At 39.1% G+C, this 26,791-nt stretch overlaps 2 protein-coding genes across 4 annotated transcripts in view; one reads left to right on the top strand and one right to left on the bottom strand.

The window, feature by feature from the left end:
• Rgl1 (ral guanine nucleotide dissociation stimulator like 1) overlaps positions 1-8,137 on the bottom strand; it is a 265,738-nt gene extending 257,601 nt beyond the window's left edge. For 2 of the 3 annotated variants that reach the window (XM_074047271.1, XM_074047267.1), the window contains exon 1: positions 7,714-8,137. The gene's annotated coding sequence lies outside the window, so the exon portion shown is untranslated. The remainder of the gene's footprint in view (positions 1-7,713) is intronic. The other variant, XM_074047269.1, reaches the window with a different exon arrangement.
• Positions 8,138-8,387: 250 nt separating this feature from the next.
• Positions 8,388-17,472, top strand: Arpc5 (actin related protein 2/3 complex subunit 5). Its single transcript, XM_020169557.2, has 4 exons — positions 8,388-8,664; positions 10,870-10,942; positions 13,267-13,443; positions 16,115-17,472. Exons 1-4 carry the CDS (start codon positions 8,522-8,524, stop codon positions 16,175-16,177), a joined length of 456 nt encoding a protein of 151 aa, XP_020025146.1. The 5' UTR covers positions 8,388-8,521; the 3' UTR covers positions 16,178-17,472.
• Positions 17,473-26,791: the final 9,319 nt, after the last annotated feature.

Below are 26,791 nucleotides of genomic sequence, written 5' to 3' on the forward strand. Positions count from 1 at the left end.
ACAACATGAAGCTCTATAATCCACTCCCTTTGTGTCTAGTATCAACTTTCTATAGATTTTTAATACACTTCATCAAGTTTCAATCTAATCCTGCTAACCTGACCTGAGAGCAAATCCTATTCCTTTAAACTGCTGTTACATATCTTTTTTGATTCATGGTGCATGCAATCCAAAAAGTTTAATTCACAGAATGTAATCTTAGTCATCTCATTTCCAAGGGTTTTAAGGAAAGCCATATAATAATGTATACAAATTAAAAATAATATTATTACTGTGTAATGTTTAGTGAGAGCTGTAAATCAGAAACTTTAACCATACATATATACATATGTTAACTCACTTAATCCTTCAATAATCCTATGAAGCACGTTTTATTACAGTACCTATTTTGTAAATAGCTATTTTATAAATTGTGGCAAGAGAAGTAAAGTAACTGCGTAAGTAGTAAAGGCTGAGCTGACAGTCAAACTGAGGAAGTCTAGCCCTAGAACCCAGGATCTGAATCATCATGCTTCCATGCCTCTCTAACTAATAATAATGCAGACTCACTAAAAGCCTGGATATCCATGGAGTACCTGTCCTGTGGCTTTTCTGCAATTCTGCTCAAACCATGCTATCAATGGGCATCTTCTAGACTAAGGGAGCTAAGTAGAGAACTTAAGGAAGTTTAGATCCCAGAGCTCTGGCCCTCAACTCACCCCCAGCCCCTTTACCCAGGACCTCATACCAAATATAAGTCCTAGGATTACCCGATACTCGGGGATACACCAAATCAGGGACCCTAGGCAATGGAACATTATTTTATTCTATTTAGTTAAAATTAAGTGGAGTTTGTTCCTCAAAAAATTTCAAAAAGAAAATTTGCAAATGACCCATAAATTCCACTTCTGGGTATATAGCCCAAAGAATTGAAACTAGAGACTTAAATATCTGCCCACCTATCTTTAGAGCAGCATTACTCACAATATCCAAAAATCTAAAAGCAAACCAAGTGTCCCTTGACACATGACTCAACAAGCAAAATGTGGCATACACATACATTGGAGAGTTGTTTGGCCTTTCAAAGAAAGGAAATTCTGACACATCCCATAACGTGGATGAACTTGAGAACATGGTGCTAAGTGAAATAAGTCAGTCATAGACTAACTCTTCATGAGTCCACTTATATGAGGTACCTAAAAAAGTCAAATTTGTAGGACAGAAAGTACATGGTGGATGTTAGAGGCTAGGGAGAAGCAGCAGAGAGTTTTTGTTTGATGGGTATAGACTTTCAGTTTTGTAAAGATAAAAAGAGTTCTGGAGATGGATGGTAGTGATGACTGCATAACAATGTTAATGTGTGTAATGCCATTTAATATATTTTTCCATAATTTTTAATTAAATGGAATTGCCTATTAGATAGCTACTAATCTTTCTCTTTGCCAAAAAAAAGTGACATCTTTTGTGTTGAGACTAAATATTAGGACATTGGCTCTAAGTCTAGTTACAAAATACTAAAGGATAAGGGAAAGGTCATAGGACTAGCTGAAAAGAAACAAATGTCCTTTGAAAATCATTACTGCAAGTTTCTTTAGGCCTACAATGAATAGTTCATTTCAAGCTGTATTACAGATTTATTTAAACCACTGATACTTAGTTAGATCCTTATTTTTAGAAAAAGGTAAATATTATAGTTGGGAATAATAAGAAAAACTTGCTGAAAGTGGAGGGGTAAGTAAAGCACAATCTGACAGACCTAGTAACCACATCAGATTGGTGCTTGGTGACTGAGTATCATTGACTGAGTTATACAGTATCTCCAAGCCTAAGTTTACTCACCTATAAAGTAGGAACACTAATTCCCAGACCCCAGAGACATTCCAAGGACTAAATAATGCAAGCAAAGGTCTTATTTTGACAAGTGCCCAACACACAATAAACATTCAATGGTGGTTGCTTTTTTAAATAAAATAGTAACAGGATAAAGATAATAGGAAATGATAAAGATGTCAGGGTCTTTTAAACTTTATCAAAATTATGAGCATGAAATAGCTTACTTTTGCTTTCTATAAGAAGTAAAGCTGCATTATTAGAATTTACGATAATCAGATTGGGGAGGAAAAAGGTTGATTTTAATATTTTGCTTAAATTATTAATAGTAACAATAATAAAAGCAAAATGTCTATGGTCATGGAAGATACTAACATCATTATCAGAAAATATTTTGTGCAATTTCTTGCTAACAAATCAGCAATCTAGATGAAATACATGAGTGCCTTTTTTTTCCTCCAATGGTACTGAGCACTGAACTCAGGGCCTTGACAGCATGCCAGGCAAGAAAGCAATCTACCACGTGAACCACCACCCCCTCAGCCCTCCCTTTTGTTTGTATTTTTTTTATTTTATTATTCATATGTGCATACAAGGCTTGGGTCATTTCTCCCCCCCGCCCCCACCCCCTCCCTTACCACCCCCTCTGCCCCCTCTCTCTCCCCCCCACCCCCTCAATATCCAGCAGAAACTATTTTGCCCTTATTTCTAATTTTGTTGTAGAGAGAGTATAAGCAATAATAGGAAGGAACAAGGGTTTTTGCTGGTTGAGATCCTTTTGTTTGTATTTTGTTTTGTTTGTGATTGTGTTTTTGTTTGACTGGTGGTACTGGGGTTTGAACTCAGGCCTTCATACTTGCTAGGCAGGTACTCTACCACTTGAGCCACTCCCCCAGCCCTTTCTACTCTGGTTATTTTGAAGATAAGGCCTCACTTTTGCACAGGCCAGCCTGGACCACAATCATAGTGGTGATTGCCACTATGCCCAGATTTATTCCTGTTGAGATACGGTCTAGAGAACATTTTTTCCAGGGCTGGTCTGCAACCATGATCCTCCCAATCTCAGCCTCCCATGTAGTTGGGATAACAGACAGACATGACCATACCCAGCTATTGTCTGAGATGGGGTACCATAAACTTTTTGCCCAGGCTGGCTAAAACCACAAAGCCTCCCAATCTCAGCCTCCCAAGTAGCTAGGATTATAGGTGTAAGACACCAGTGCCCAGTTTTTTTATTTTGTTTTGGTTTGGTTTGGCTTTTTTTGGTGGTACTGGGGTTTGAACTCATGGCCTCAAGTTGCAAGGCATTCTACTCTTGAGCCACAGCTGAACCCTGTATTTTGTTCCTGAGATAGAGTTTCACTACATTTTCCCCAGTGGACCTCCCTCTTGCAATTCTGCCTCTGTCCCTGGAGTAGCTGGGATGGAAGGCATACACCCCAGATTTTTTTTGTTGTTGAGATGAGGGTCTTACTAATTTTTTTCCCAAGCTGGCATTGAACCCTGACCCTCCTTCCTCACCATCTCATGTAGCTGGCATTACACCAGCATGGTGATTTTCTAGGAAAATATAAATTCTAATATTGACCAAGAAGAGAAAAAAATTGCTAACCACCTAAGACTGAGAAAATATGATCAAAGATCTACCTCTATAAATTATCAGCAAGCCCATATAATTTTTCAGGAGCATTCTACAACTTTCAAAAGAACAAACAGCATAGTAATTTTCTATCATTCAAATTATTCCAGGGTACGGTGAGAAAAAGTAGAAATCTAAATTCATCTACAAGGCTGAGCTAACCCTAACATCAAAACTGAATAAAGAGAGCACAAAGAAACTACGAACCAATCTTACTTTAAATACAGATCTGAAATTATATAAAATATAAATGAATTTAATCCAGCAAGTAATTTTTCATAACCAAATGGTGTTTAGTCTAGAACTGTGGGAATGTTTCAGTGCAGGAAAACACATAAAGATAATTGATTATACTCATAAACTAAAAGCTCAAAAGTCACATGATTTTTATCATTAGATGCCCCAAAGAACTGAGCATTTCAGCACTCACTCCTAAAGCTCATAAAACAATAGTAAACATAACATCAACTGGTGAAATACTAGGCATGTCCATTAAAATAGGAACAAAGCAGAAAGGTCTACCATCACCAAAATTTTCAATACTCTTTAAGATTCTAGTTAATGTAATAATATAAGAAAAATAAATAAGTGATAAAAATACTAGAAAAGAAGATATAAATTATCATTACCTCAAATACTTTAATTTTACATGGTAACAAGAGATGCCACCTAAAGTAACTGTTACCATAAAGAAATCCCAGTGATGGGAAGGAATACAGGATAAATATGTTTTAAAATCCATAGCTCCTCTTTTTGTCATCATAAGCAACTAAAACACTAAATAAATGGAAGAAATGTCTCATTCACCATGATGTGAATTACAATTTAGCCAGGCACAGTGGCTAAATGCCTATAATCCTAGCTATTTGGGAGGCAGAGATCTGGAGACTAGCATTTTGAGGCCCACCAGGGCAAAAAGTTCAAGATACCCATTTCAACCAATGGCTGGGCACAGTGGCATACACCTGTTATCACAGCTACATGAAGAAGCACAAATAGGAGGACCACTCCAGGCATAAAGTGAAACCCTATCTCAAAAATAACCAATGCAAAAAGGGCTGAAGAGTGGCTCAAGTGGTTAAGTGTCTGCCTAGCAAGTACAACCCCCAGTGCTGCCAAAAATTTACAATGAAGCTATTTTCCTGAGACAAGGGTACAGATTTATAATTTTTAAGTCTTTGAAGTACTAATATATGACATTTATTCATATACCCTTAAATAGTTCGCCCACCTAATTACTTCAGTGTGTAATCCTAAAATTATGTAAAGTTAGAACTAATCACAAAGAAAACAACAAAGATTTGAAGGTTTATGGTTTCAACACAACACTAGTTGATTTGGACATTTGTAGCAGCATTAAATCACAGTATAGTATATAACTTGCCAAAAAGTTTCTTATACTGCTGTAATAAAATTGAGAACAGTGATATTAAACCCTAATTATCAGAACTGAAATTCACTTATTTTATATCATTATATAATTTAATATATTTGATTAACAAAGTTCACTTCCATTTCAAATAATAAAAACAGTAGCTGCCATGCCATGCTGCAGGATTCCAACCTTGGCTTGTGTTTCAAACGTTTAGTGGTAAGTTGTGGGGAGAGTCAGGGGAAGCACAGAGAAGGCAGAGAGCTTGCTTTAAAATATCTGGGAAAAAAAAAACTATTACATAAGATAGTCTTATTAAAGCCCTTCTAACAAAAAAAGATAGTTGGCTCTTTGGATCATCACAGAAATAGAGCTACAAATGCAGCACTAACCTTGAGAAAATTCAGATTCAGTCTTGTTTAATCTTGAAATAAACTAGGTTATTTATATATATAAACCTTATGGATATTTTATATAAGGGGAAAACTTGAAAAATACAAGTATGGAAAATAGTACTACCTAAGATGAATTAAGCATCATGGTTAACATTTAAAAATTCAGAATTTACAAGGAAGTGGAATAATGTATGATTTCTAAGTAAAAGATAATTAAGGATAGGTTTCTTCACCCACAGAGATTTCCTTAAAATTTGTTTTTGTTTTGGTTTGTTGGTACTGTGGTTTGAATTCAGGGCCTTGTGCTTGCTAGGCAAGAGCTCCATCACTTGAACCACACCTTCAGCCCTTCTTGCTTCAGTTATTTTTCAAATAGGGTCTTGAATTTTTTGTTTAGACCAGCCTGGACAACAACCCTCCTACTTAAGCTTCTCATGTAGCTGACCACGCCCAGCCCATTAAAATGGGGACTCATGAACTTTTTGTCTGGACTGGCCCAGAACTGTGATCCTCCTGAGTAGCTAGGATTACAGAAGCGAGCAACCACACCCATCTTCCTTGAAGTTTCATAAAGATTTAACTGTTAGCCATGGAGGTAAAGAAGTAATTAATATATCCACTGAAAATACTTAATCTTGAGTGGGGTGTGGTGGAGGTGGAGGCAGAAGGTTTGTAAATTTGAATTCAGCCTGGACTACACAGTGACACCTTGTCCCCCCAACATAAAATAAAACAATGCAAAAAAAATACTCTCTAAATATTACTCCAAAATTAATTCGTAAGCTCATTAATTCATTGGATAGAAATGTGTTGAGTACCTACTATGTACTAAGCACTTTGATCACTGGGAGGCAAAATAAAAATACTGTCACATTTAACACATTCAATACATGAAGCAAAGTTCTGAGCAGGCAAGACAATACCCTTGGGAAACTGTATTTTAAATCCTCTCACTATTCCATTAAGTTTATTTCTACCCCAAGGATTCTTACCCAGTTCTAAAATAAGAGCACAAAAATTACCTCAATAAGACAATACAAAAGAACAGAAATGTAAGAGGAGGGAATAGCTCTGAAACCTTGTTCTATTTGCACTCAGGAGTGCAGCTAATGTTCAATGTTCTCTTCAAAGAAAATGCTGATTTAAAAGAACAAAAAGTACAACCAGCTTTAACGTCTAAAAAAGTACGTTGTGTAGCTCTTACTAAAGTTAGCAAAAGACCAAAACGGAAAAAATATAAAAACAAACCTTTATTCTAAGTTATATAATGACATTCACCATAGTAATGATCTTCTACTTTAGTAGATGACTTTTTAAAATAAATATTGCCAGCAGGTAGAAATTTTTCCTTTGCTGTCTTAAGACAGTCTTAGAGTTTTTAGCAGTGTGTTTGCTCACAATGTGCCACTTGAAGGAAATGTCACTTCTATTACCTAAATCATGTATCTTCTAGAAGGGTGATATAATTGGGAGGGGTGCCACATTGCTTCTTCCCAAGAAAAAAATGATGCATTACATTTTATATGTGTATACATATGTATCTCATACATATGTACATATTCAACAAAGGTTTGATTTTGATGTCAATCTTCCTCTTTCAACTGATTCAGTATTCTCAGGGTGACTCTAAACTATAATGCTTTTCATATCCTATTCAGTCATCAAGCATGTATAGATACCTTCTGCATGCCTAGCTTCACATCAGATGAAAGGAAGAAGCAAAAGAAAATAAGACAGCCCTGTCCTTCAGAATCCCGGGAACTCTTTCAGGAGCAAGATCAAGCATATAATTTATTAAACGAATGCCAAAAACCAATGGTACAGGTCTAGTGCATTTTGCATTTATGTAGAATTTTAGAGCGTTGAAATACTTTCACATATTTAATACAAAGAACAATCTTGTGAGGAAACATATATTAGTTCTAGTTTAGCAATAAGGAACCTAGTTTCTGAATTTTAAGCAACATGCTTCAATCACACAGATAAAGGGGAAGAGTCCAGATTCAAGCCAGGATTTTCTGATTCTAATTCCAGTGATCTTTTTAATATAGCAAAGGAAACCAAAGATGGGATGCTCAACAGGACAACAGCCACCTTCTGCTAGAGGTGGAACTGTGGCCAGCCAAATATACAAATCAATTTCTGCAAACACTTCTACTACAGTGTAATATTCATAATCTTAGTACCTTTACCTCAATAAGAGCTCTGCTCCCAAAAACGGGAATGTGGGATGTAATAAAAAGCTGCCTTAATGGACTCATTCAAATCTTAAATCATAAATATCATCCTTAAAAGTCTAGTATCTAATTACTCCTTACATATGTTGTGTTTTCCCTCGGCACCAGACTAACTCGCCCATTCTTTTCTTGCTCCTTCCACTAATTTTAAGATGTCAATGAGTAACCCTATCCAAAATTCTACAAATTCACCCCAGTTTTGTCACCGGTCCCTAACAGCCGTGCAGACACCTTCCCTCTCCCTCCCGAAAGATATGGTACCGAGTTCAGATTCTGCAGGTGGCGTCGCAACGCTGTCACACAGCACTGACAGATAAGGTTTGACCTTTCGACTCCGTCCTTGGGGACCTCCCGCCGGCCGCGTGACGTAGTTCCAAGCCGGGGCAAAGGGATCCGAACTGGGAAATGCAGCCCCTGGCAGAGCACGGTCCGAAGCGACGTCTCCGACAACTAGAACGCTGTTGGACAACCGAGTGTGCATCACTCCGCCACATACTCCTGCCAACTGCAGGGGACTCGGTCCTGCAGCCAGTCCATCCCACCCACCCAGCAAGTCCGGAGCGGCCGGACCTCACTCAGGACCCCAATAACAGGTCGTTGGCGGCAGCGGCAGCAAAAGCCAGGGCCGCCCGCCCGCAGTGCCCATAGCCGCCAACCTAAGTCTCCCCCAAGACTGGACCGCAGAAAAGCGTTTCTATGGGAACTCCTGGGGAATCACGTGATGTTCGAAGGCAGCCAATTGCCTTTTAGCTCAGCCTTAGCCCGCCCCCGCCTCCTTCGCAAGGCCCCGCCCCTTTCCTGCGGCAGGCCCGCGCCTGCGTACTGTGTCCCGCACGCTCCCTGGCGCGCGCTCCCCGGGGAGTGCGGGGGCGGAGTCGGGGACGCGAGGAGCGAGCGAACCTGAGCAGGAAGAAGCGCAGCCAGCGCGCAGGCGCAGAACCGCCCGAGCCGCGGCTGCCGGCGACGCCCCAGAGCGGAAGAGGGAAGTGAATCCGACTTTGGGCTGTGGGTTCGTGCTGTGGTAGAGGCAGAACCGAGAGGAGGCCTGTGCAGCCGGTCCGGATCGGGGATGTCGAAGAACACGGTGTCGTCGGCCCGCTTCCGGAAGGTGGACGTGGATGAGTACGATGAGAACAAGTTCGTAGACGAGGAAGACGGCGGCGATGGTCAGGCCGGGCCCGACGAGGGCGAGGTGGACTCCTGCCTACGGCAATATCCTTGCGGTGGCAGCTGTTCCCACCCCGGTCCCCTGGGCGTACCGGGGACCCTTCCTCTCTCCCGCCCTCCCTGGGACGTCTCTCCCGGGGCCGCACGCCGAGCGGCCCGGTCGAGCCTGTCTTTCGGGTCCCTGGTTCCGAGAAGGCAGAGCTTCCCGCTTTCCACCGGGGTCCGCCCCGCCACACGTCCATGCCCAGTTGCTCAGGTTGCGCGCTGCACAACCTCGGAGGTCCGGCCGGCCGCGGAGGGAGGCGGGCGGGCGCGCGCGCAAGTTTCCTCCCGGGACTCTGCTTAAAATTTGCGATTGGGAGACGGGCGTGTGTCTTCGCCGGTTTTCGTTTCCCTCGATGTGCTTTTTGGTTTTGGTAATGTTAGGACAGTTTGTTCCTTGCCTGGAGAGATGGAGAGGTTCGCAAACCCAGGCCCTTTGTACTTTTAGCCCTTGGGCTTTTTTTGGGGGGGGTGGGGGGATTTCAACAGAAAAGGAGTTGGCAAAATAGAGGTTGTACATAATTTCCTAACCAGGTGTGGAGACTGAATGCAAAACACCAAAACTTGGAGTTCTTGGAAGGTTGGAGCCTTTTACCTGCTAAGAAATGAACAATGGGGGATGCATGTGGGGATCCCAGAGACTATTTCAAATAAACCCCAATGAATGAAATAGATGAGTCACACGTATAAAGCAGAATCATTTTTGTGATCCTGAAGTTGTTTCCATTTTAGTGAAAATATGGCTGTCAGTTCCTGGCTTCTGGTTTTGAGTGTTTGAATATTCATAATCTTGGATTAGCATTTGCCTCAGATCTCTTGTTGAAAAAAACAAGAATTGTAGCTTTAGAAAATCTCCATTACTAGATCCTTATATATTTCTAGTTACCCTTTGGTGTTTTCTTAACGAAGGCTCTTTCCTCATCAGTGTCCTATTAAATTATGATGGGGAAACATTTGGTCACAACTCTTAGCTTGTCATAAAGGCACCAAAATACAGCTTTAAACATTTACTAGTGTGTTGTACAGGTTTTCCTTTGATTGCCCCAGCTTTCACAATCAGTTGTTGCTATTTCGATTATTTAGACACTTGTGAAGTAGTTTGAACCTTCAAAACAAACAGCCAATCTACACAAGGCACACTTCTTTAGAACTCCGTACTGCCTTGACATACCAGCTTATCACCAACCTTAGACTTCTTTCCTCTGATCTTTTTCTTCGGAGGATAAGTGGTGACATTACTCTTCCTAAAAACATTGTTTGGGACTGAATGAATGATGGTTTGTGAAACAAATGTATTTTAAATAATTTTGATGAGCCCCACATAGTAATGCTGTATCGTATCAGTGAATGTACGTTTCAATCAATTCTTCTTAAAATACAAAGGTTTTGTCTCTTCTTACCCAAGTCCTAGCCAGGAGAGACAGCCCTAGTCTGGTTGGGTACAACAGATGGAGGAACAAGTGAACTCTATGTGGTTTTCCTTTTAGGGAAATGACTGTACATTCTGACAATCTGATTGGCCTTCTGTTTCTCATGCTTGCCTAACTCACTGGTGCTTTCAGAGACAGACTAAATTTAACAGCTATGGTCTAGCAGCTTGACTAATCTTTATGAAATATGAAAGAATATCTAAGACAAAAAACGAACTGCCTCCTAAGGGTCATATGAATTATTACATCTTCTGTAATACCTTTTCAATATCGAGAGATTGCTAATGTGTATCATTCAGATTACTAGAGTAATCTGCCAGCATATTCTACCAGCATGTAAATTAATCTATAATATAGTTTCTAACATAGAGTTTGATCTTTATTTTTCCAATTAGAATCACATAAGGAGATGTATTTTGGTTGATCTGCTGTTTCATTTGGGTGCCTAATAATTGTAGGATATAGTTTAGGGTTTCTTTAACACCGGTCTAGGTGATGTTTGCATAGTGTTTCCCTGGAAGATGAAAGATTATCAACGTGTTCACTTGATAGAACCAAGGATGGAAGTCTTTTTTATAATTCTCTATTATCTTTTAATTTCAGTATTTTACTTTTGATTGACATATTGAAACCAAAACATTGAATTTCCTATAAAGAGCACAGTGACCATAGTAATTTTTCTTATGCATGAAGTTAAGTCTTAAAAGCAGTAGTTCCAAGTGGTGATAATGCTTTCCCGAGGGCTGCCCCTTGCTGTTATCTCCTTAACCTCCATCACAGGAAACATGACAGCTGCTCTCCAGGCAGCTCTGAAAAACCCCCCTATCAACACCAAGAGTCAGGCGGTGAAGGTGAGTCATGGACTGTATCAGTGATCTCTGCTGATACATTACTGTTCCTTCCAAAATCCTCTGGCATCTCATAAAGTTAACAAATATTTCAAGTATTTACTATCTTTGTCACAGAAGAGCTTACAGTGTATTTTTTATTTTACTCTATTTACTTGTTTACAGTACTGCAGATTGAATCCAGGGCCTTGTGGTAAGCAGATGTTCTGCCACTGAGCTACCCCCATCCCACCACTGCTTATTTTTTTATTTTGAGATGAGGTCTCACTAACTTACCAAGGCTGGCCTCCTAAGTAGCTGGCTTAAAAGTGTGCTTCACCTCACCCAGCTACAGTGTACTTTGGTAAGTGTAAATTTTATATGAAAACATAATTGGAGTTATGACAATGCTGGATCGTAGACAAAGTAGATTCAAAGGACAGAGAAATCGTTCCTGTGTTTTAAGAGGAAGCCCCTCAGACTGAACTTAAGCAAAGACTTGAAGAAGTAAAGCTTTTTACCAAAATAAACAGATTCTACTTATTCTTAAAGCATTTTTAAATTATGAAAATGCTAAGTATTTACTACAGAAAGCAAAGACATATGAAGGGATTAAAAGGGATCATAATACCACTACTCGGAGATAACAGTTACTACTTTCTGGTTTTGCTGTATCCTTTGCTTGTCTATGACTTTTAGAGCCTGCTCTTTTGACCACATAGAATGAACATGAACTTCCCTCCTTAGCAATGTGTTTATTTCTATAGCATTTTTAGTAGCTGTGCACCAGTATGCTGCGCTTTACATGTAACTGACCTCCTTTTGTCATATATTTCGATTAAATCTTTCTTTTCTGTCAGTACTGTTCTAGGCAGTGCTGAAATGAGTAATCTTGGGTAAATCTTACATTCTTTCCCTTCTATAGATTCCCCTCTGTGAAATGCTGGATCAAACAGTGCACATTTTTTTAAGGCTTTTGGTACATAAGGTATTACCCAATTGCCTTTCAGGAAAGTTGTGCAACTTACGTTCATTCCCTGCAGCAGAATTTGACTAATTCCTAAGGATCTATTTTCTTGGTTAGTTATTATTTAAAATGAAGCCTAAAAGCATCAGCCTGCTGTCAGTGGCCTCAAGACTCTCCCTGTTTAAGTAGTAGTAAATAATAGGTAAATGCATACTACCAATTTTTTTTTTTTTGCCATACTGGGGTTTGAACTCAGGACCTCACACTTGCTATGCAGGCACTCTACCACTTACCACTTGAGCCATTCCGCCAGAAATTCTTATAAGGAGAAAGTTTTCTTCGGTTTTTAAAAGTTGTCAGGAGCATCATTGAACCACCTTCTGCTTTTCTGTGGGTAGTTTTATCACAGCTTATGGGTGGGAGGTTATAATTCTGGATGCAAAGACATTTTCTAAATCAGGTAATTGCATGGTCTTTAAAGTGAAGATAACAATAGGTGGTAGGAACATTCTGTAAGATCCTGACCAGGACGAATGCAGAGGATCCAACTTTGTGTTGACTAGAAGGAAAAACCAATGGTCGAAGGAGTCAGTTAATTAAGTATTGCGTGGCTGAATGGGTAAGAAAATAGGTTTGCTTTTGGAACAGGTTTTTACCAAAGAAAAAATCACCACCAGTGAACGTCACAGTATCGCATATCTGTAGATAAAAAACTTAAAACCCAAAATAAGTTTTCTTAAAATTTTATAATAAAGAGTTTTTAAGAAAAACTATTTCTGAAGGAAATAATTTAAGGTAGACCTGCAAATCACTTTCCTTGTTTTGTCAGAATTTTTTAAGACCTAGAAGTAAAGTTTAAATGTTTAATAAATTGTTACATTGTCCCATTGACCTGTTACTAAGTCCTCTCAGACCTACCTTCAGTCTTGCCAGGAATCTGACTGCCCTTATTGCTACCATGCTAACTAGAACCAGCCTGCGTTATTGCAGTACTTCCAAATTGGTCTCCCTGCTTCTGCCTTGCCCCACCACCACAGCTTACTCTCACCATAGACACCAAAGTGATTCTATCAAAATGTAAGTCAGATTTTGTCACTGCTCTTCTCATTTCCCTCAGAGTACAAGGCAGAATCCTTCTGATGGCCTACAGGCCTTCCATGACCTCTCTGACTTCTCTATCTGCTCTCCCACTGCTCTGCTCTAGCCGCACTGGGTCTTTGAACACACTTGTTCTTTCCTCTGTCTGGAACACTTACCATGTCACCAGCATTTCCTCTCTCACATCTTTCAGGTCTTTACTTAAGTGTCATCTTGGCTTGGCCTTTCTAAAACTAGCCTCTCACACTCACGTCTGAGTGTTTGGTTTTGTGTTCACCTCCAGGATCGGGCTGGCAGCATTGTCTTGAAGGTGCTCATCTCTTTTAAAGCTAATGACATTGAAAAGGCCGTTCAATCTCTGGACAAGAATGGTGTGGATCTCCTAATGAAGTATATTTATAAAGGCTTTGAGAGCCCATCTGACAATAGCAGTGCTATGCTATTGCAGTGGCATGAAAAGGTAAGTTATGAATTACAAATCTTTGTAACTGGTTCCTTGATAATAGAAAACAATGACTCACCTTAAATGCATGAAAATGAGAAGTTGAGATTTGTGCGTAGTAGCCTTGGTCTTAAGAGAGTCTGATGTACAGCACATATATTTATTCATTTACATTTGGCACAAACATTGTCTTGAACTTTGAATTAAATGAATACTTTGCAAAAGAAAATAAAGAATAAAAACCAAGAATTCTTTTATACTTATCAAAAAATGAAAACAACCCAAGATGAAGATAAAATGTGGTATACTCAAACAAGGAGATATTATTAAAACATTAAAAGGAGTGAAATTCTGATACATGCTACAACATGGATGAACCTGGAAAATACGGTACTAAGTGAAGTAAGCCAGACACAAAAGGACAAGTATTTTATATTTCTGCTTATATGAAAGAATGTGGAACAGGCAAATCGTAAGAGACAGAAAGGCATTGGCAGTTACCAGGGATGGAGGAAAGGGAGGACTAGAGTTACTGCTTAGTGGATGCAGGATTTCGGGGGTGATGAAAAGTTTTGGTGACATGGTGATGGCCGCACCACATTGTGGGGGTAGTAATGCCACTGAGTCTCACTCTGAACGATGGCTAAGATGCCAGAATTTTTACATATTCTACCAAATTTAGAAAAAAGAGAAATTGGGGAAAATCAAGAATTCTTTATTGGTTTTTTTCATTTTCAAGCATTTCATTTTTCGTTGTAAGCAAATGTTAGCATATCATTTCATCAAAAAAGAAAGAATTGTGAACTCTTTAGTTACAAGTTGGCAAGGTCACCTTTAGTACCTAACTCTCACACTGGCAAAAATACAGACAGTAACATTTAAGTAGAACCAACAGGTAAGTAATATTTTCTCTAATATTAAAATCTCACAGCTCAGTTTTTGGAAATGATTGTCTTAAGTATCTGAGTAAAACCCATGTGTGAGACAAAAAGAGATGATACTCACAGGTTGGGTAAGCATTCCTCACGATTTTCCCAACATCGCCCCCACCTGTACCTGTTGTTCACGCATAATTACAGATAGTCCCCCTTTCACTCTAAAGCGTTCCCACTTGGAGATGAATTTATATATTCTTCTTATTCATGGGACACTTCCTGTTTGCCAGGCCCCATACTAGTCACATTTCATTTAATCCTCACAACTCGGTGAGGTATATAAACATCTTTATCATCTTCAATTTACAGATGGAAAGCCAACTTTGAAGCTCAAGCAACTGAGGATATGGCTTAGTGGCTGAGCACTTGCCTAGCATGCATTCAATCCCCAGCATTGCAAAAGAAAAAAAAGAGCCTAAGCAGCCTAGGTCTAGTATATTCAGGTTTCTGTATTCTAAACATTCTTCCAAGGACTTAATAAATATTAATTTATTTAATCTTCATAAAAATACTAGGAGGAAAAACTTGCTGTTATCCTCTTTTGTAGGTGAGGAGCTAGAGGCATGTGTTAAGTCTTCATTTCTCTTTAACATCTGTCACCAGTTTTTGTCAGTCTTACCTTCTAAGCACTTAAGTCCATCCACTCAAGAGCATCTCTAATGCATGGCTCACAGCATCTCTCTAGTCTGTTGCTATAGCTTCCTAACTGGTTTTCTAGTTACCAGTTTTGCCTCCCTCAAATCTGTTCTCCTCTAAGCCACCAGAATGATCTCTTTAAAATCTAAATGTGCCCTTATCAGTTACTTGTAGAATAAAGTCCATGTCCTTCCCTTAGGCTACTGCAGTACCAGCCTTTTCGCTGAATGTGCCATACCATTTCATACCTTTGTATATTTGTTCATGATTTTTTGGTGTCTGTCTGTTACCTCATCCATTCAACTTGTGATTTTTCTCCAGGAAACCTTACCTGAAGCATTCCTTTGTGCTGTCAGTCTGGGTATATGCCCCTGTGCCTGTGCTTTTGTGGGACCCCCTAAGCATAACTTTAATATTTCATATATTATATTAAAACTTTCTGTTTATATCACTGTCTCTACCATTAGGCCAGAAGAAGGTATATTTGTCTACTTTCACATCCTCTGCCTCTAGCCTAGTATGCAATACACAGATGTACTAAGCAAGTATTTTTTAAACAGTATATTCAGGTTCCAATCAGGTTCCAACAGTATTCAGAGCTTCCAATCCCTAACTTACCATGACTTTCGGTTTTTCAAGTTACATTAAAATTTCGAAGTCCTTAGCGCTTCAATAGTATCTTTTTATCTTAGGGGGGGAAAAAATCTGACAGACTTTGGTTGAAGTGGAAGTTGGGATAGTTGATTGCAATTGAATTTTTCTTCATAACAGGTTAGAATGAGAGATGTGGAATGTCCTGACTTTGTATTTGAGTGCCTGTTTTAGGCAGGAACATGCTGCAGGTTTTTAAAAACATTACTTAAAAATAATGTACTGGAACTAGTATCTGACTAGAAAATAAGCTTGCGAGGGTGGGGACATTGAAAGTTTTGTTTATTATTGTAACCCTGGGGCTCAGAACAACGCCTGGTGCATAATTGGTGCTTAGGATGTACTTATTAAGTGAGTGAATTCACAGTCTAGGGCTGTATACATCTCTTCTTTAAGAAAAATGTTTTACTCAATATGAGTCTTGATCTTTAATGACTCTGCGAACATTTGCTTTTGGTTTGTTTTAGGCACTTGCTGCTGGAGGAGTAGGGTCCATCGTTCGTGTCTTGACTGCAAGGAAAACCGTGTAGTCCAGCTGGAACTGGATATCAGCCGTGGGAGTGGGAGTTGCTGGTACAAAGACCAAAACAACCAAATGCCATTGCTGCCCTGTGGGTAGCATCTGTTTCTCTCAGCTTTGCCTTCTTGCTTCCTTTTTCATATCTGTAAAGAAGAAAACTACGTATCAGTTTTCCTTTAATGAAAATTGGGATAATATGCAGGAAATTTTGTTTGACAGGAGTGTTTTCATCCTCTCTTAACCATTTCACTGATGTATGTGTAATTTACATTCAAGTTTAATTGTGCAATTTTTAACCTCTATTGACTGGTTTTTGTGTTGTTTTATATTATTTTTAACTAATACTGAGATATCTGATCAGAATTTGAGGCCAGTTTCCTAACTCATTGCTAGTCAGGAAGTGATCTTTATTTTAAAAAAAGAAGAGAGAGAGACTGGCAGCTATTAACATTGCAAAACTGGACCATGCTTCCCTTATTTAAGCAAAATGTGTTTCCGGAATGAGTGGTAGATGAACACCACTTTCAATTTCCAACTTTATTTCTGCTTGCCTCCAGATGATGCTGTGAGTTTAAAAATGCTCATTCCATTCAACATCCAGTTATCATGGCTTCTCAATTTCTTTGTGGTCACCCAGGGTCCAGAGCAAGAAGTCTTGCTCTATATATGATGTATAAAATATCAGAGCCTGTGGCGTATGCACACCAGACTTTTCCAATAATACGACTCTGTTTGGGGAAACTACTCCAAATCAGAAAGGCTGCAGAAACTACGATGTAATTCAAGCTGGGCAGCCTCTGAATGAAATACTATTTTCTTTAGAAATACAGTAGCTGCCTTAGACATAATGAGGTATACAACAAGTATTTGATATACAATTTAATATGCCCTATAAATCTCTTCAGTGTTTTTCAGGGTAATTGGAATCTCCGAAGATTTGGTTCATATCCAAGCAAATATACATTCTGTATTTCAGCTCAGTGTTTTTTAAGAAAAGAAAATGCTGTACAACAAAAACTTGTTTACTTTGTTGGATAAACCAAATTGTTTCTCAAAACATGACCGGTGCTTACAAAAAGTTATTACAAATTAACTCCAAAACAAACCACCTGAATGCATATAACAAAGAGGGAAATCAGCCTGTATTTAGTATTTACATTGGATACCAGTTTCAGAATCACTGACTTAAGTGAGAACTGGTACAGAAATTCTATATAAACTCTTTGCTGTTTTTTGATACTTGCTTTTTGTTTTGTTTTGTTTTGTAAAAATGATAAACTTCAGAAAATAAAATGTTAATGTTGAGTTTATTTTTCTTACTTTAATACTTACGAATGTATGATCAGTTAAGAGGGACATTTTCCTTGCGCTCCCATTATGTATTGTACTCTGAGTGGAACTAATTTGATAGGACTTATAAAACTATACAAATATGAGGTAGTAGAGAAGTCATTGGTGATGTCAGAGTACTGCTGACATCATGCTGAGTGAATCTGTAGCATCACGACTCAAGTGTGCAAACTCACCAGCAGCTGCAGTCATTTATTCCATCTTCTAAACTCTCCCATCTCAAACCTATTTCTTATTGCTGTCTACATAGAGCAAATTCAGTTTGCTTTTCCACTACACCTGTCTAAATTCCTACTTTAAAGCTTAAAAAGTTTTCAGGCAATGCAGAGAGGGTTGAGTTAAGACAAGCTAATCAGTAGGTTTTAGAGGTAATCAAGTAGGTATAGCATAACCACTTCATCTTTTTAAAATGAAAAACCAATATTGTACTGCTTTTTTATTGATTCTTAATATGGCTTTCATGACTAAAATGTTGGGGAAAGTTTTGCAGTTCCATATTCTATGTTCACAAGAATGTATGATCAGTTAAGAGGGACATTTTTAAAAATCTGCCAACTTTACTTGGGGAACATAGTAAAAATGTAACAAGCAGTCCAGCATAGGGACTATATCAGAGTGGATACCAGCTGGAAACAGCTGGCTCACTGATACATCTCAGCCCAGGTAGTAGTAACCATTACATAACACCATCCTTGGTGGAGAGTGAGGGCTAGAATTAATTGTGGAAAAAAATGTGCCAAGGGGCACTTTTGCACAAAAGAGGTTATTATTCCTTTCTGCTTTAATCTTGGTGGTTTTATTGTTTGGTTTGCTTGTCTTACATTTTTTAAAAGTGAAAAAATGGCAAACATACTCTTGGTTGTTAGGTAGCAGCACCATTTAGCCAACAGTCATACTTGATACATATGATGATATCTTCAGGAAATACATTAATACATGTGAAATTGATTTGTAGATCCTGTGATCAGGATCGTGAGGGGTATAGCAAAAGAATAGATCACAGGTTGCTTCCACCTTAATTTGGAAGTGAGGTTTAGGTACTTTGAAAGTGGGTTTAATGATCTGATTTAAAATTCTAGAGTGAAAGCTCCTTATTAAAAAGGATCAGTATATCTCCATGATGGGTTCAAGACAGTAAGGATATTAGAAAAAATCATGGAGGTTTTTTGTTCATTTAGTATAGCTGAAATAGATATTGATGGCTACTTAATCCCATACCTTTTCTAACAGTTAAAAAGAATGGGGAAATTAAACTTTATAAGAAGGAAGTCGTCTTAAATTAGTAATAAAGAGCTTCACTTACTAAAAAATGATTATGAATAACTTTACCCTATCAGTATTCTTTATTATTTGTTAAAGTTGTTAATTATGTCTCCTAGTGTCCACTGAAAAGTAGCGTGTTAATATCGAGGTCTCAGTAGTATAACCTATTCCATGTGGCCCAGAGTTACTCTCAGCGAGTAGCACACTGAAGACAGTTTGTGGTGGCAATGTGGCTTTTTCTTTTTCATAGCCAGATTCTCAGAGTAGGTAGATTAAAACACAAAAGTCTTCATTAAGTACTTCCCTCCAGACCCGAAGCTGAGAGAATATTTATAATCTGATCAAGACCAAGCGATTGGTAGGTGCCAGAGCAGGGATTCCAACCTACACCGGCCTCTCCAACGTTAGGCCATGCTTCTTTCTTAAGTCTGGTACTTGGGGAGTAGACATGTTTCCAGGACAGGAGGGACTTGGGGCAGACTGTAAAAAGGTAAGATCAACCCAGGAGCCCTTTAGGCAGCAACAGTTGGCAAATGTACAAGTCAAGCAAGATTTACAGAGGCATACTCAGCAGCACACCAAGCACGGCTGTTTTTTTCAATGTGAGTTTGAACCTGATACTTAAATCTGTAAAAGCATGGGGTAAAAATCCAGTCACACAATCACCAGAGAAAACGACATGCTTTAAGAAACCCAAATTCAGTCACTTTTTGTTTTAGTAGTTTTGTTGTGGGTATTGACCCATAGTTTGTTTTCTGTTTTCATAGATGGTATATTTTAACTAATAAACTTTCAATTAATTTTATTATAATTCCATTTAGCAAGAACCAGAGCTGCAGTGGGTGCCATGGCTCATGCCTGTAATCCTGGCAGGAAGCAGAGATCAGGATAATTGCAGTTCAAAGCCAGCCAGAGCAAATAGTTATCAAGGCTCTATCTTGAAAATATCCAACACAAAAATGTTGAGTGGCTGAGTGGCTCAAGTGGTAGAATGAGACTGCCTAGTAAGCATGAGGACCTGAGTTCAAACTCCAGCACTGCCAAAAACAAAAAGAACCAGAGCTGCGATACCATGTCATTAGTCTAAAGAGATTATTTGTCATAACTAAAACTTACATTTACACACACCTCCACGTTACAGACAAATGCCAAAAAGCACCAAAATCATTGGGAATAGGAATTGAGAAAACAAGTCAACGGTCTTTGGACATTTTAGAAGGTGGTGTCGTGTTCCCACCCTGGCCTCTCCCCATCTCCCTCTTCTCTTCAGCCCCGAACCTCTGATAGCATAGCGGGAAACCCCAGAGTCAAAGCCATGTGTGGACTACAATGGTGCGGTGATGCCTCCTACGCCAGTCAACAGGGTTCCTTCTGGGAACCCTGCAGAGGTACAGCTTAGTGTCAGCCTCTAGGTGGTGCTCCTTCACCACACTGATGACCCAGCCACAAGCCACATGGGACACAGCTGTTGCTTTGTCATTTCTGTTTTCCTTCATCATTTATGTTCCTTAGAATTTAAGAATAATAAACAAATTATCTTTGTTTACATCTCATTTCTATGAGAAACAGTTCCCTGTTTGCATGAAATACAAGTTGAGTAGTATAAGACTCACCTGAATTCCACTATCCAGCCTCCTAGGAAACCCCTATTTTCCAGCCTACCATTTCACTCATGCTATGCAGGGCACAGCCTCTAGACCTTTCTACTAGACTCTGCCCCTCACCCCCAACCCCGAAGTCACAGTAGCTGTGTCTTACTCAGCCCTATAATCCTTTAGCATTGTTGATACTCAACAAACATTTGGTTGCAAAATGCTGATTTTGGGCCCAAGATAACACCAGGTTATGTGCACAGGACTCTAGGGTACAACAAATCATCTAGATTCAGTCAGGTTTAGTCACAAATGAATTCAATGCAATGTAGACATTTAAGCAGAGAACGTACCAGACTTACCATGCTACCGTGGGTAGCATGGATAGCCCTTATAGTGTTTAGCTCTGCCAAAAGTCAGCAGAGAAAATGACCAAGGGACAGAATTGCAGCTCACATCTGGCTATTGGTGAATTCACAGAAATTGATATGGTACAGCTTTATCATTTTCATGACACCAACATGTGAGGTCAGAGATGTGTTTCAATACTCTGTTTCCATTCAAGATAAAAAATAATAATTAAATAACATCCATGAGCTTCTATCACCTTTCCCAACTGTACTTAGTTCTAATCATGCCAACCCCTATGATTGAATGCCATAAGCACTGAATAACATTATGCTTCCTTTTGTTTATCCCAAAATTGAATCAAGATTCCAGAAACAATCTAAATTAAGATTCTCTTCTACTTGATGACTGAGTTAAGGTCAGTGACCAGCAATTTTATAATTTTGTTCATCTTAATTTTTACTCATTTATTCTCAAATGGTTCATTATGGCTTAATATTCAAAAGGTTAAAAAAAATGTACTGTGGTAATCCTCCCTCTTACTCTACTGACCCTTTTGACAATCAAATAAATTCTTTGGGCATCCTTCCAGATGGAGCGTTTGCATTTGCAAGTGCTTATATATTTCCCCCTTTTGACTTACATAAGTATAAAAAAACTACACATAGTGTTCTGTGTGTTGCTTTTTTCATTAAATGTATATTTAATGACAATTTCCTATCTGCATATAAGAAAATTTTTTATGATTGCATAATATTGTATAAGTAAATGAACCTACACACTTAACTATTCATTTCCCTATTGATTTAGGTGGTTTCTGATTGTTTTGCCATTATAAACAATACCACCATGAATAACATTATACATAAGTCAGTTTATATATGTTCCAGCCTATTGGTTAATAAATTCATAAAAGTGAAATTTTAGATCAAAGAATACATATTATTGTGATAGGTATTGCTAAATTGCCTTGCTCAGGCAATACTCAGTCAAAAGAACAATGCTGGAGGTATCACGATACCTGACTTCAAACTATATTACCAAGCAATAACAATAAAAACAGCATGGTACTGGCACAAAAACAGACATGAAGACCAGTGGAACAGAATAGAGGACATGGATATGAAGCCACACAACTATAACCAACTTGTCTTTGACAAAGGAGCTAAAAATGTACGATGGAGAAAAGACAGCCTCTTCAACAAAAACTGCTAGGAAAACTGGTTAGCAGTCTGCAAAAAAATGAAACTAGATCCATGTCTATCACCCTGTACTAGTATCAACTCAAAATGGATCAAGGATCTTAATATCAGACCCCAAACTTAAAGTTAATACAGGAAAGAGTAGGAAATACTCTGGAATTAATAGGTATAGGTAAGAACTTTCTCAATGGAACCCCAGCAGCACAGCAACTAAGAGATAGCATAGATAAATGGGACTTCATAAAACTAAAAAGCTTCTGCTCAACAAAAGAAATGGTCTCTAAACTGAAGAGACCACCCTCAGAGAGGGAGAAAATATTTGCCAGCTACACATCAAAGGACTGATAACCAGAATATATAGGGAACATAAAAAACTAAATTCTCCCCAAATTAATGAACCAATAAAGAAATGGGCAAGTGAACTAAACAGAACTTTCTCAAAAGAAGAAATTCAAATGGCCAAAAAACACATGAAAAAATGCTCACCATCTCTAGCAATAAAGGAAATGCAAATTAAAACCACACTAAGATTCTACCTCACCCCTGTTAGAATAGCCAGCATTAGCAACACCACCAACAACAGGTGTTGGTGAGGATGCGGGAAAAAAGGAACCCTCTTACGCTGTTGGTGGGAATGTAAACTAGTACAACCACTCTGGAAAAAAATTTGGAGGCTTCTTAAAAATCTAAACATTGATCTACCATATGATCCAGTAATGTCACTCTTGGGGATATACCCAAAAGACTGTGACACAGGTTACTCCAGAGGCACCTGCACACCCATGTTTATTGCAGCATTATTCACAATAGCCAAGTTATGGAAACAGCCAAGATGCCCCAGCACTGACGAATGGATTAAGAAAATGTGGTATCTATACACAATGGAATTTTATGCAGCCATGAAGAAGAACGAAATGTTATCATTCGCTGGTAAATGGATGGAATTGGAGAACATCATTCTGAGTGAGGTTAGCCTGGTCCAAAAGGCCAAAAATCGTATGTTCTCCCTCATATGTGGACATTAGATCAAGGGCAAATACGACAAGGGGATTGGACTTTGATCACATGAGAAAGTGAGAGCACACAAGGGAGGGGTGAGGATAGGTAAGACACCTAAAAAACTAGCTAGCATTTGTTGCCCTCAACGCAGAGAAACTAAAGCAGATACTTTGAGGCAACTGAGGCCAATAGGAGAGGCGGACCAGGAACTAGAGAAAAGATTAGTTGGAGAAAAATTAGCTTGGAAGGTAACACACATGCACAGGAAATCAATGTGAGTCAACTCCCTGTATAGCTGTCCTTATCTCAACCAGCAAAAACCCTTGTTCCTTCCTATTATTGCTTATACTCTCTCTTCAACAAAATTAGAAATAAGGGCAAAATAGTTTCTGCTGGGTATTGAGGGGCTGGGGAGAAGGAGGGGGTAGAGTGGGTGGTAAGGGAGGGGGTGGGGGAAGGGGGAAGAAATGACCCAAACATTGTATGCACATATGAATAAAATAAAAATTAAAAAATAAATAAAATTAATTGCTTTGCTCAGAAGTCATAATCATACTTCCTCTAACAATGTAGGAGAATGCTTGTTTTCTCACCCCACTACCTATGTTTTTGTCATCAAAAATTTTTACCTTTGTTAATCTGATAGGTTTTTTTTGTAATGTATATTTGCATTTCTCTTAATGTGAGGTCTTTCATCTGCTTTACTGCCAGTTGTATTTTGTTTTCTCTATTTCTGTATTTTCTTTGTACATTTGATGGTATTTTTTACTAATTTGTAGAACTATTTTGATCATAGATAGGAATGTCAAATGTGTTCTCACATTTTTTTAATTTATGATGATTTTTGTTAAGAAGGAAAACTTTTTTTTACTTAATTAAATTTATTAGACATTTTAATAGAATTTAGGATTCAAATCATACTTGAAAAGGTTTTCCCACCTCCAAAATTAAAAATGTTCCAAAGTTGCTTTAGTGTTTTTATGATTTTAATTTTTAGACTTTTTATTTCAAAACATTGATGTTTTTCTTCCCAACAATTGCTGTTCCAAATTTAAGGATCCATTCAGCATCTATTTGATTGGTCTGGATGCCTTTCTCAGGACTTGGGGGGTGTTTTTAAGACATACAGCTGAAGCTAACCAAAGTATTTCACACATGAAAGCTCAATTTCACTATCACTCATTTACATACCAGGTACTACTTACAGAGTGTGTGATGTACTCTTTATCTTGCAGAATCTAGGTTCTAGACATAGGCAGCACTGCAGTTTGGTAGGAAGTGACATAATTGAGAAAGGAATAAAGTGATGCAGGCTAATGGAGTTAGATTAGTTCTCCAAGATGAGTGTTAGGGAAAAGCTTCACAGATAAAAACATTTCACTGTGTCTTGGAGAATTATCTGAGAGTTTGGAAAATAGAAAGGAGTACCAGGCACAGGGAATAATATGGTATCAGAAATCACACAATTATTCCAATCCTGTTCATTACTGCTATTAAATCAAGTTGATTTGCTGACACTGTGGTACTTTCAAGTGTTTGAAGACTGATTCCAAGTTTTCCTGATCCTCAGGTCAAAAGATTTCCTTAACCTAGATGTAATACCTAGTGTTTATTCTAGCAAGAGGAAAAACACCTGCCACTGAGATACAGCCACTTATGGATGACATGTTGCAGCAGTTTCAAGGACAGGAGGTATTCAGGAAAAGTGACTGCTGGACATTGACTCTGGGGAGTGTTGAGTAAGACAGGTTGTGGCACAACAGGAAGGTGGACCATGAAAATTAGACCCCTGCTATGGGTTTTAGAGGGGTGGTCACAGCACGCGTGCTATTCCTGCTGTGAATTATTTTCAACATCCATTGCTACATAACAAGACACAGTAAGTTAAACAACAATAACAAGCTGAGTGTCATAGCACACACCTGTAATTCCACCACTTGGAAGGCTGTGGCAAGAGTCTGGAGTCCAAGGTCAGCCTGGACTACATAGGGAAACTCTCTCTCAAAACACCAAAAAAAAAAAAAAGTTATTTTTATCTCTCACAGTTTTCTGGGTCAGGAATTTAGTAGTGGCTACAGTAATTCTTACTTTGAGTTTTTCATGAGTTTGTAGTCAGATGTCAGCAGGGATGGAAGCCATCAGAAGGTGTGTGGGAAGCTGGACATCTGCTTCCACAGTGACTCACATGACTAGCAAGTTCTTGTCTTGGCTAGAGGCCTCTCCACAGAGGCTGCTTGAGTATCCTCATGACTTGGTAACTTGTTCCCACCAGAGAAAGCTCTTAAGTGTGCAAGGCAGGAGCTGCAGTGCCTTTCTATATGACCTAACATTGGAAGTCACATACCTTTGAAAACAGAGTTTTGGACCCCAGGCCCAAACTCCTGGGCTTCCACATGTCAGGACTGGCTGCTCACCCCTATATACCAAATACAGAGACATGGTGAAGGACAGAAAAAGGAGCTTTTTTTACACGGCCTGGGACACGGCCTGGGAAAGACAAAGTAAGTACTTAGCCCATCTTCAGCCATATTCAGGATACAGACATGAGCTTTTGCTTTAAAGAGACAAAGAATTAGGGCAATGGACAAAAGACATGCATAAACAGTCCCAGTCACAGGTGTGGCCTGTTGATCATCAGTGTAGCTCTCAACATGGCTGCTGACTTCATCAAAGTGAGTAAGCGAGAGAAAGAGCTAACAAGATGACACTCATGGTCACTTGTAAGCTAATCTCCAGCACTTTTTCTGGGGTCTCTTCATTAGAAACAAGGCACTAGGTTCAGCCCAAACTCAAGAGGAGAGAATTCCACAAGGGTCTGAGTACCAGGAGCCAGGGATTCCTGGGGGCCATCAGCAGCCTACCATATCGGCTAAGCCCCTGGGTTAAGGAGCCTCTCCACTCGACAGAGACTTGCATTTTGTACTCCACTCATTTATGCTCACTCTCCCCTTTGGGACCAACCATATAACTGGTCTAACCTGGGAGTTTCTGGAGGCCATCCTGGGAACATTCTCTCTACTCTTACCAGTTGCGAGACTTCTTCCTTTTCTTAAAAAAAACTACATGGTATTTCTGATTTCAAAAATAATACAGTAACACATTGCCCAGTTCAAATAATACCAAAATGTTAAAGCTATAAATAAAATTCCCTTAACATCTGCTCAAAGATAACCAATGTTAACAGTTTGTATATCTTCTATCACTTTTTTCAATACATGTGCCAGTTTAATACCAGAACATTATCGAACTGTTCTTTGAAAAGCAGAGTGATAGTATGAGATGCACCCATCTCACAACTCCTTGTGTGAGGCAGGACACACATGCGACTGGTGAGCCTGAACCACACCCGCCTCTAGGACTCAGCAAAGCTGGATTGATGATTGATTTCCTTGCTAAGTACATGGAGGGGCCTATGCAGGGCCTTCAGACTAGGACAGCATCTCGTGGAGCCTTCCTAATTCAGCAATCTGTATGGGGATACTCCTCCCAGCCCCACACACAGTTGGAACCTCAACTCAAACTCCTCCATGGGCAAACTCCAGCTGTATTTTGTCCCAGTTACAGAACCACATTCATGATCTCCTGTTAGAAGGGAAAAACTCTGGTGGTGACCATGGGGTACACCTACAGGTAATAACTCACTGAGGTATACTCTTGGTATGTGTGCATTTTATTGTATGTAAACTATACTTGCAAAGGGGAGAGGAGAGGAAAAAGAGAGGGAAGAGAGGGAGATGGGAGGATGGAACAGAGAGAAACAGGAAGGACAGGGCAGAACCATAGGGAATGAGATCCCCACAGTGCACTCTGCCTGTTCCAGTCCAAACACACCTCTCTGCATGTGCCTAGGGAACCAAAGACCTCTGCCCT

This window comes from Castor canadensis, chromosome 11 (genome assembly GCF_047511655.1).
Source record: "Castor canadensis chromosome 11, mCasCan1.hap1v2, whole genome shotgun sequence".
Classification (NCBI taxonomy): domain Eukaryota; kingdom Metazoa; phylum Chordata; class Mammalia; order Rodentia; family Castoridae; genus Castor; species Castor canadensis.

What these genes read in the sequence shown, in the direction of transcription:
- Arpc5 (XM_020169557.2), top strand. Translation starts at nt 8,522, where the DNA reads ATGTCGAAGAACACGGTGTCGTCGGCCCGCTTCCGGAAGGTGGACGTG. An exon ending in GTGGACTCCTGCCTACGGCA is followed by an intron (nt 8,665 to 10,869) that starts ATATCCTTGCGG and finishes AACCTCCATCAC; the next exon opens with AGGAAACATGACAGCTGCTC. An exon ending in TATTGCAGTGGCATGAAAAG is followed by an intron (nt 13,444 to 16,114) that starts GTAAGTTATGAA and finishes GGTTTGTTTTAG; the next exon opens with GCACTTGCTGCTGGAGGAGT.